The sequence below is a fragment of the Electrona antarctica genome (assembly GCF_951216825.1).
Source record: "Electrona antarctica genome assembly, chromosome: 9".
Classification (NCBI taxonomy): domain Eukaryota; kingdom Metazoa; phylum Chordata; class Actinopteri; order Myctophiformes; family Myctophidae; genus Electrona; species Electrona antarctica.
Genome location: NC_136790.1, coordinates 57,493,423 through 57,504,679, shown reverse-complemented (window position 1 = coordinate 57,504,679; position 11,257 = coordinate 57,493,423). Strand labels below are relative to the sequence as shown.

The 11,257-nt window shown below is 42.8% G+C and overlaps 1 protein-coding gene across 1 annotated transcript in view; it reads left to right on the top strand.

Moving 5' to 3' along the window:
• The window catches only part of LOC306930095 (glutamate receptor 4-like), a gene marked incomplete at both ends in the record, with an annotated part of 197,277 nt that overhangs the window by 160,350 nt on the left and 25,670 nt on the right, over positions 1 to 11,257 (top strand). The window contains 3 exons of the mRNA XM_079510838.1: positions 1,736 to 1,942; positions 7,521 to 7,604; positions 9,576 to 9,862. Coding sequence (XP_079366964.1) covers positions 1,736 to 1,942; positions 7,521 to 7,604; positions 9,576 to 9,862 — 578 coding nt within the window. The remainder of the gene's footprint in view (positions 1 to 1,735; positions 1,943 to 7,520; positions 7,605 to 9,575; positions 9,863 to 11,257) is intronic.

The window sequence follows — 11,257 nt, the reverse complement described above, 5'->3', positions numbered from 1 at the left end:
ACGCCGTCGCCGTAGCTGTCACAATCGTTAAGCAAACAGCCGTCGGTGACATTGGTTCCCAAGGTGACGCGTCTATGCAGCATGTGTCAAACAAAAACACTTTTTTTAAACACCCGTCGCGCGTCAGCTAACTTGCCGATATTGCTTAATTCTTCATGCACTGAACATGATCAGCAGTGGAAAGAGGAAGGTGCTGCATGGAGTTGCACATGGAGAATGTGTTATTCTAAAACCGTTTTAATAAACATGGTTAATATGACATAATGGTGTTAGTGTTATTTCTTCATTCAGAGCATGCCAACACATTACACAGCATAAGAGAGGTGATGGAGCAATCGGTGTAAATGTATGACAGCTATAATTTCAATAAACATGGTTATGACATGGCGTTGTAGACACTACGTGGAAGTGTAGGTTCTGCCATAGTAGAAAGGGCTGCGATGTTGCTTAAAGTCCCTAATGTCTCATGTGAGGTATCTTCACCGACAGACAGACATACATCTGGGACGGACGGACAGACAGACAGACAGACAGACAGACAGACAGACAGACAGACAGATTGATTTCCCCGTAGGCTCACATGGCTGTGTTTAATCTCTGCAGCAGCTCCACAACACACTAAGTCCTGAGCGTTTGTCACATCTCTGACTGATCCTCATATCTGTGTTTGGATCTTAATGCCTGGTTGATGTGAGTCACAGATAGCAGAGATGGTTGTCATGTTGTAAGTAAGCGCCTTGAACCGGCAGTGGGCGGGCGGGCGGGGCGGGCGGGCAGGCAGGCAAGCCCAGGCAAGGCAGGCAAGGCAGGCAAGCAGGGCAGGCAGGCAAGGCAGGCAGGCAAGGCAGGCAGGCAAGGCAGGCAGGCGGGGCGGAAGCCTCTCGTTGGATATTTGATGTTGTCACATAGCGTAACGTCCACATCAATATTGTGTCCATGAGGCCTCATCTCTGTTTATAAATGTCACGACGAAACGTGTGGGAAATAAAGATCTTATGTGGGAAAATACATAAGAGTGCGTGTGTGTGTGTGTGTGTGTGGGGGGGGGGGGGGGGGGGGGGGGGGGGGTAGGAGAGGGGGAGAGTTATAAGACTAGTATCAAGACACCAGAGTTTAACTTGAAACAGAGAAGTTCTGCATGGAAGTACTGATACTTTTACTGAAGGAAAACATGTCTTTACACCACTGCAGAGAAAGAGACATTTTCTGCAAAAAAAAAAACAACAGAAAAAAACATCCATATCTCATCTGTCAGTGAGACGGCATGACATTTACAGCTGATAGAAGAGAAGCAACAATATGATGTTTTCAGGAATAGCTTCCCAACACCGTCTGACTCCGTCTGACTCCCAGGTCAATGAGGTCAGCAGATTATTGACGTTTTGCCCAGCGACCTTTCACGTCCTGATGCGGTGCTACATTCTGTTCCCTAGGACTGGCCGTGTGGAAAGAAACGCTGTAGAGTAATAGAGTAAATGCACTGTATTTCAGGAGGGTCCCTACGTCATGCTGAAGAAGAACTTGGAGCTGTACAAGGGGAACGACCAGTACGAGGGGTACTGTGGAGTAATAGAGTAAATGTAGAGTAATAGAGTAAATGTATTGTATTACAGGAGGGACCATACGTGATGCTGAAGAAGAACTGGGAGCTGTACGAGGGGAACGACCAGTACGAGGGGTACTGTAGAGTAATAGAGTAAATGTAGAGTAATAGAGTAAATGTATTGTATTACAGGAGGGTCCCTACGTCATGCTGAAGAAGAACTGGGAGCTGTACGAGGGGAACGACCAGTACGAGGGCTACTGCGTGGACCTGGCCTCGGAGATCGCCAAACACATCGGCATCCGCTACAAGATCAGCATCGTGCCGGACGGAAAGTACGGAGCCCGGGACCCCGAGACCAAGATCTGGAACGGGATGGTCGGGGAGCTGGTGTACGGGGTAAGAACTAAGACCTGGAACGGAATACAATGGAATAGAATGGAATGGAGCTGGTGTACGGGATAAGAACTAAGACCTGGAATGGAATGGAGCTGGTGTATGGGGTAAGAACTAAGACCTGGACTGGAATAGAATGGAGCTGGTGTACGGGGTAAGAACTAAGACCTGGAATGGAATGGAATGGAGCTGGTGTACGGGGTAAGAACTAAGATCTGGAATGGAATGGAGCTGGTGTATGGGGTAAGAACTAAGACCTGGACTGGAATTGAATGGAGCTGGTGTACGGGGTAAGAACTAAGACCTGGAATGGAATGGAATGGAGCTGGTGTACGGGGTAAGAACTAAGACCTGGAATGGAATGGAGCTGGTGTATGGGGTAAGAACTAAGACCTGGAACGGAATGAAATGGAATGGAGCTGGTGTACGGGGTAAGAACTAAGACCTGGACTGGAATAGAATGGAGCTGGTGTACGGGGTAAGAACTAAGACCTGGAATGGAATGGAGCTGGTGTATGGGGTAAGAACTAAGACCTGGACTGGAATAGAATGGAGCTGGTGTACGGGGTAAGAACTAAGACCTGGAATGGAATAGAATGGAGCTGGTGTACGGGGTAAGAACTAAGACCTGGAATGGAATGGAGCTGGTGTATGGGGTAAGAACTAAGACCTGGAAAGGAATGGAATGGAATGGAGCTGGTGTACGGGGTAAGAACTAAGACCTGGAACGGAATAAATCGAATGGAGCTGGTGTACGGGGTAAGAACTAAGACCTGGAATGGAATAGAATGGAGCTGGTGTACGGGGTAAGAACTAAGACCTGGAATGGAATGGAATGGAGCTGGTGTATGGCAGTAGTTCTCAAACTCTTTCATGTCATGGACCCCCACATCGACACTAATTATCCCCACGGACCCCCATTTGAAAAGATATGCCAGGGACCCCCACCATAAGAGAATATTTTTTACGGCTTTAGCAGTGATTCTCAACCCGTTTAATTTCAAGGACCACCAGTTTGACATGCATTAGACTACGGACCCCCATTTAATGGCATTTCTATCTCTGCGACCCCCAATTTATATTGTAAAATCAATGTCAATTTAACTCTGAGAGTGTACAAATGGTTCCATTGTCTGAGTTACAGACCCATAAGGGTCCATTTGTTTCCAAACTATCATTTAGCTGGGGACCCCCTGGAACTCCCTCAAGGACCCCTGGGGGTCCCTGGACCCCACTTTGGGAACCACTGGTGTACGGGGTAAGAACTAAGATATGGAACGGAGCGGTTGGGAGCTGGTGTACATTTTGTGTTTTTCCGTAAATTACTACAGTATGTGTAGTAATTAGGGCTGTCAAATGATTACATTTTTTAATCAGATTAATCACAGCTTCAAAATTAATTTAATCATGATTAATCACCATTCGAACTATGTCCAAAATATGCCATATTTTCCTGTATATTGTTGTGGAAATGTTAATATAAATGACAGAAAGCGGATATAAATTTGTTTTTTGTTTTCTAATGCATTTATATATGATGTGAGCATTTGTAGGCCTAGCCTACACTTTGAGTTAAATTAACACTGGCTTTTGGCCATGTAGACTGGGGTCCCCCATGAGGAAGTCACTAATGTTGCTCTGGAGAGGGAAGTCGGGAACACTCTGGTGGAGCTGTTGCCCCGCGACCCGACCACGGATAAGCGGTTGAAGATGGATGGATGGATGGATGGATGGAGACTGGGGTCCCAGTCCAGAGATAAAAATCATAATGAAATGGCCTAGGCTACTTTCTATCAATTTAATTTGGGGGTCCTTGAAATTAAAATGGCTGAGAATCAATGGGTTAAACTGTAGACTATAGTTAATTAACAAAATACAATAACATGGCACATATCCATTTTTGAAACAGGGCTTGGTTTAGAAAAGCCTATATTTTGTGCTAAAGTAATATATTGAATAACATATAAATGTAGGTGTTAAGGCTAGAATGGCATTGTAGAGAAGTGGACTATAGTGAGAGACGAGATTGTCTCTCCTTCATTGCGGGACTGCAGGACTCTGGAGATAGTTAGTCGTGAATGATCAGCTTCAGTCAGTGTTTTGGTTCGTACCTGGAGTTGTGCATTATCTGCGCTGTGCACAGCAGCACAGGAGAACTGTCTTTATATCCATGGTCGTTTTCAGTTGCTTTCCATGTGCGACACAAAAGTACCATGTGTTTGTTTTGGTAATAGCCTACTGCAAGCGCAGCCATGCTGATTCACGTAATCGCGTTGGACAAAACGAAACCAGGCGGACCAACGTTAATGGCTTAATGCACGTAGGACCCGCATTTTCAAACTGTCCACAAGTTGCGACGGACCCGACGGTACTATAAAGTGTTGTGAGGGATCCTTTCAGAGCGCTGCGTCTGATCCCGATAGCTACACAGCACTAGTAGTGTGCGTGTGTGCATGCGTGCGGAGGAAGAAGACTGGAGGAGGCATGCGTGTGTGTGTGTGTGTGTGTGTGTGTGTGTGTGTGTGTGTGTGTGTGACTGTGTGTAGCCTAATGAATGATGATCCAAAGGGGCTTTGCTAGGCACTGTAGGGAGACAAAGTAGCGCAACAGAGTTACAGAATCAAACCACTTGGCAACCCATTGAACCCAACTACAATACACAAGCTACAGTGTATCTCTCTGGTGTTGTTCAATCATGATTGTGCGCTACACAGTGACAGATTTGTTATGCACTGGACGTTCCTGAGCCTCGCGTTAGGGGCTTATACTCTAAGGTTAGGGGGAACACTGCGCATGCGTTAATTGCGTTAAATATTTTAACGCAATTAATTAACGCAATTAATTAACGTCGTTAACGCGTTATTTTTGACAGCCTTAGTAGTAATAATTATCCTACTGTCAAAACGGTCTTCTTTTCAAAGAGAAAATAATTTATGATCATTCATTCAACGGGTTAAGCCATTTTCTACAAGCTATTTTTTTCAAAAATAGCAGATCTACAAGCTCATAGTGCGGCACCGAGTGGCGCGATACGAGCTTGTAGATCTGCGGTTTTTGAAAAAATCATGAAAATGTGGCGCAAATCTTTGAATATACAGTATATTCTTTCAGAGCGAACGTTTTTAACTCAATCTTTGCTTCTGGGGATGGGGGGTCCCTGGAACAACATATTTTCAAATGGAGGTCGGCGGCCAAATACATTTTTGGGGTCCTTGACATGAAATAGTTTGAGAACCACTGATACAGAAACATGAGGTTTTTTAGAAATTATTCCAGTCATGGGGTGACTGTGGCTCAGGAGGTAGAGCAGGTCGACCAATGATCCATGGGTCGGCGGTTTGAATCCCGGCTCCTCCTGTCAAATGTAAAAGTGTCCTTGGGCAAGACACTAAACCCATAATTGCTCCCGATGTGCTGGTTGGTGCCTTGCATGGTTTCCTCCGCAATCGGTGTATGAATGTAATGCACAATCTGTGTAAAGGTGTGTGAATGTGTGTGTGAATGGGTGAATGTAATGCACAATCTGTGTAAAGGTGTGTGAATGTGTGTGTGAATGGGTGAATGTAATGCACAATCTGTGTAAAGCGCCTTGGATAAAGGTGCTATATAAATGCACCATTTACCATTTATGATTAAGAAGACATTTTGTAGAATATGTTGTTGCTAATGGCTTAATGCGTTAAGCCACTGCAGTGGAATGTGGTTGTTTCTTTGGGATGTATTTTCTGCTCCTCAGAGACGTTTCTCTTCAAGAACGTCTTCTTTCTGAATCCGTTCTGGAGTCGTCAGCATATTTCTCTGAATTATCCTCTAGTGTGATTCCTCTGGGGGGGAGGAGGGGGGTGTAAGGAGAAAATAACCCTGATTTGTATGCACGGTGTCGTGTCGTGTGTGTGTGTGTGTGTGTGTGTGTGTGTGTGTGTGTGTGTGTGTGTGTGTGTGTGTGTGTGTGTGTGTGTGTGTGTGTGTGTGTGTGTGTGTGTGTGTGTGTGTGTGTGTGTGAGAGTGTGTGTGTGTGTGTGAGAGTGTGAGTGTGAGTGTGAGTGTGTGCGTGTGCGTGTGCGTGTGCGTGTGCGCGCGCGCGCGCGCGTGCGTGCATGTGTGTGTGTGCACGGTGTCGTGTGGCGCCATGGGTGGAGGAAAAAGTACTCGGATGTGTTTACTGAACCCGTTGTGAACCAGCACATGTTGAGTAGGGGTCCCCAGGACACACACACACACACACACACACACACACACACACACACACACACACACACACAGGGGAGCACCATTCCCCCACTTCTTTCAAGCCCAAAATGATTTTTGGGCAAAAATTTGTTTTTGGACTTTTTACTTGTATGGATATGATTATAAACCCTGTTTCTAAAGAATCTATACGCGTCTGCATGTATTACAGTGCGTGTGTTGTCCACATGCATGCAATTGCGCATGCATGTGGACGCGCACGTGTCTTACGGGGCGGACAACACTGGTCCCCAGCATTAGATAGCACTTTTTAGACTTAGATAGCATTTGAAACAGACTTATAGCATGTCATGTAGACAGCACAATAATTGCATTGTATGTAGTCATAGCACATCATAGTACATGTATAGCATAGTATAGTATATATGTATAGTTAATATGTATTATGTATTAGATAGATATGTTCTAGTTATGTTCTTAGCTTACGCATGTTTCTTGATAAATGCATTTTATATATCTGATGTATTCCCATACTTTTGTTCTTGCCTAATGTAGATCGCTCTGGATTAAGAGCGTCTGCTAAATGCCTAAATTGTAAATTGTAAATTGTAGAAACTTGCACATGTCGCAGTGTTGTTTTCATCAAGCCTGACGAAAACTAAAATGACTTTGTCAACGCCCTGTTTTTTCAGGACTAAGACTAACGCTGACGAGCTACAAATAGCTTTTTCAGGACGTCGACTAAAACTAGACTAAAATGATCTATCAAGGATAGAAATGACTAAAATGTGACCAAAACCTAATAAGCATTTCTTCCAAAAGACTAAGACTGACTAAATCTAAAAAGAATGCCTGCCATAAACAACACTCATATGTTGAGAGCAATTTTCATAATTGGCATAATATGTGACGACACCATTAACAACCCACACAGGCAAAGAATTAAAAATGTCATCATACTTTAAGTAGCATGTGACAAACTAGGGGGTTTTCATGATGCTGAATCCTTTCCAAGCATTAGTTTTGCACAGAAAACACTCCTTGGGCTAAAAACGGCCATAGCCGTCATCACAGATGTGATGATGTCAGCACATTTGGGAAAGTGGCTATGGCCAACATTTCTAACATCAGTTTCTACATGCTGGGGACCCCTACTCAACATTTATAACATCAGTTTCTACATGCTGGGGACCCATACTCAACATTTATAACATCAGTTTCTACATGCTGGGGACCCCTACTCAACATTTATAACATCAGTTTCTACATGCTGGGGACCCCTACTCAATAAAACCTTGGTATACTCAACATGCCCGGGTTCACATTCTGTGCACTGTATCCCAAAACCCAAATCCAAAGATGGATTCCTACTATGCATTGTGTTTTCCTCCAGAAAGCAGAGATCGCTGTGGCTCCGTTGACGATAACACTGGTCCGGGAGGAGGTGATCGACTTCTCCAAGCCCTTCATGTCTCTGGTAGGTATATATACGCATCAGCTACGAGCAGCTTGTAGATCTGATATTGTTTAAGGGGAAAAAAATCCTTATATACACTAGGGGTGTAAGGATACATTTTAACTTTAGGGTGTAAGGATACATTTTAACTGTAGGGTGTAAGGATACATTTTAACTTTAGGGTGTAAGGATACATTTTAACTGTAGGGTGTAAGGATACATTTTAACTTTAGGGGTGTAAGGATACATTTTAACTGTAGGGTGTAAGGATACATTTTAACTTTAGGGGTGTAAGGATACATTTTAACTGTAGGGTGTAAGGATACGTTTTAACTTTAGGGGTGTAAGGATACATTTTAACTGTAGGGTGTAAGGATACATTTTAACTTTAGGGGTGTAAGGATACGTTTTAACTTTAGGGTGTAAGGATACATTTTAACTTTAGGGGTGTAAGGATACGTTTTAACTTTAGGGTGTAAGGATACATTTTAACTGTAGGGTGTAAGGATACATTTTAACTGTAGGGTGTAAGGATACGTTTTAACTTTAGGGTGTAAGGATACATTTTAACTGTAGGGTGTAAAGATACGTTTTAACTTTAGGGTGTAAGGATACATTTTAACTGTAGGGTGTAAGGATACGTTTTAACTTTAGGGTGTAAGGATACATTTTAACTTTAGGGGTGTAAGGATACGTTTTAACTTTAGGGTGTAAGGATACATTTTAACTTTAGGGTGTAAGGATACGTTTTAACTTTAGGGTGTAAGGATACATTTTAACTGTAGGGTGTAAGGATACATTTTAACTTTAGGGTGTAAGGATACATTTTAACTTTAGGGGTGTAAGGATACGTTTTAACTTTAGGGGTGTAAGGATACATTTTAACTTTAGGGTGTAATTTTTATTTTATTGATATTTAATGTTTCGTGGTTAGTATACGAGTCGAGTCACCACCAGCTGAGCTTACGTCAACGAGGAATCTCAGGAACGCAATGTGTTGACAGCTGGGCATGACGTATATTAGCAGCGACATTGCCTTCATATGTAATTTCAAGGCTTTTGTGGCCACATTAATTCAATTTTCTCCAGAAACTGGCTGTATCAAATATGAATGGACATCATTAACGACGCACAGCCACTCCCCTGACAGAAAGGCCGGGGTGGTCGGTTTATTTTTCAAACACAGTTTTTATATGAAGCGACCTAAAATCGCCCTATGGGGATCTCAATGCAACTAAAAAAATCACACCCGTGTGAACTGAGTGGTGTAAGGTCTTATATAGACTGATCAGCTGTGGTCTTACGTAATGTCTGACGTAATGAAATCACACCCGTGTGAACTGGGTGACCATAGCAACCATGCTCCTTTTTTGGTACGAACAGACACGTAAACTAACAAAGCCAGTTGTAGGAGTGGTTTACACCACTCAAAAATACATGAACCTGTGTATTGGCGCCCTCTACTGAAAGTGACGTCAGACTTCGGTGCTCTATATCATAAACCTTAGTCGTTAGTCTTAGTCAACACATGACAATAAACATTATTATTATTATATGTTAAATTAAAATTTCAGGACATCCACCATAATCAAGAAGTTAAATTTAATTTTAGTTTAATTTATTATCATGTTTTTATTCTCAGGGCATCTCCATCATGATTAAGAAGTTAAATTTAATTGTAGTCTTATTTATTATCATGTCTTAATTATCAGGGCATCTCCATCATGATCAAGCAGTTACATTTAATTTTAGTCTTATTTATTATCATGTTTTTATTCTCAGGGCATCTCCATCATGATCAAGAAGTTAAATTTAATTGTAGTCTTATTTATTATCATGTCTTAATTCTCAGGGCATCTCCATCATGATCAAGAAGTTACATTTATTTTTAGTCTTATTTATTATCATGTTTTTATTCTCAGGGCATCTCCATCATGATCAAGAAGTTCAATTTAATTTGAGTCTTATTTATTATCATGTCTTAATTCTCAGGGCATCTCCATCATGATCAAGAAGCCCCAGAAGTCCAAGCCGGGGGTGTTCTCCTTCCTGGACCCTCTGGCCTATGAGATCTGGATGTGCATCGTGTTCGCCTACATCGGGGTGAGCGTGGTGCTGTTCCTGGTCAGCCGCTTCAGCCCGTACGAGTGGCACACGGAGGAGCCCGAGGAGGAGGACGGCCCGCCCAGTGACCAGCCGCCCAACGAGTTCGGGATCTTCAACTCGCTCTGGTTCTCCCTGGGAGCCTTCATGCAGCAGGGCTGCGATATCTCCCCGAGGTACGATACGCTACGCTATGCTACGCTACGCTATGCTACGATACGCTATGCTACACTTTGCTACGCTATGCTATGCTACGATATGCTGTGGTTCTCCCTGGGAGCCTTCATGCAGCAGGGCTGCGATATCTCCCCGAGGTACGATACGCTACGCTATGCTACGCTACGCTATGCTATGCTACGCTACGCTACGCTATACTGCGCTATGCTACGCTATGCTACTATACGCTATGCTACACTTTTCTACGCTATGCTACGATATGCTGTGGTTCTCCCTGGGAGCCTTCATGCAGCAGGGCTGTGACATCTCCCCGATGTACTATACGATACGATATGCTACGATACGCTACGCTATGCTACGATACGCTGTGGTTCTCCCTGGGAGCCTTCATGCAGCAGGGCTGCGACATCTCCCCGAGGTACGATAAGATACGCTACGCTAAGCTATGCTATGAAATGAAATGAAATGAAATCTATATTTACCCAGGGTATCTGGGCTAAGCTCAAGAACTTGTTTCCAGCCAGGCCCTGCTCATAGAACACATTTCATCGTAGTGGTTGATGCCTTGTTCAAGGGCATTTCAGCGGTGGTAATTTTAACGTGTCGGACGGCTGGTTCGAACTGGGAACCTTCCGGTATCTAGACCGCGCAGCTATCCGTTCGGCCACCGCTGCCACCGCTGCCACGATACGATGCTACGATACGATATGCTACGATACGCTGTGGTTCTCCCTGGGAGAACCACAGCGTATGTATAGGAGGGGCTAGCACCCCTCAAAAAATCTTTCTCAATTTTTCAATTCAATTCAATTAGCTTTATTGGCATGAATGTAATAGCTACAGTATTGCCAAAGCATGAAACTAAATAAAATAAAAAATATAACAGAAAACAAGCAAATAGAACATTAACTTTCACAATACAATATGAAAATACTGTCATACCGGTCAAAATGTACAGTATTAATCTCTCTCTCTCTCTCTCTCTCTCTCATAAGTATTTAGTATTTGAATAAGTATTTGGTCTTAGAATAAGTATTTAGTAGATAGAATAAGTATTTAGTCTTGAATAAGTATTTAGTCTTAGAATAAGTATTTAGTCTTAGGATAAGTATGTAGTATTTGAATAAGTATTTAGTCTTAGAATAAGTATTTATTCTTAGAATAAGTATTTAGTCTTAGGATAAGTGTGTAGTATTTGAATAAGTATTTAGTCTTAGAATAAGTATTTATTCTTAAAATAAGTATGTAGTATTTGAATAAGTATTTAGTATTTGGTATTTAGTATTTGAATTCCATCGTTATTTAAGGTCTTTAAACACCAGAGGGATGTATTTTGTTCCATTAGTTCTAACGAGGTACTGATCAAGAGAAACCATCCTTATTTCCACATGGTT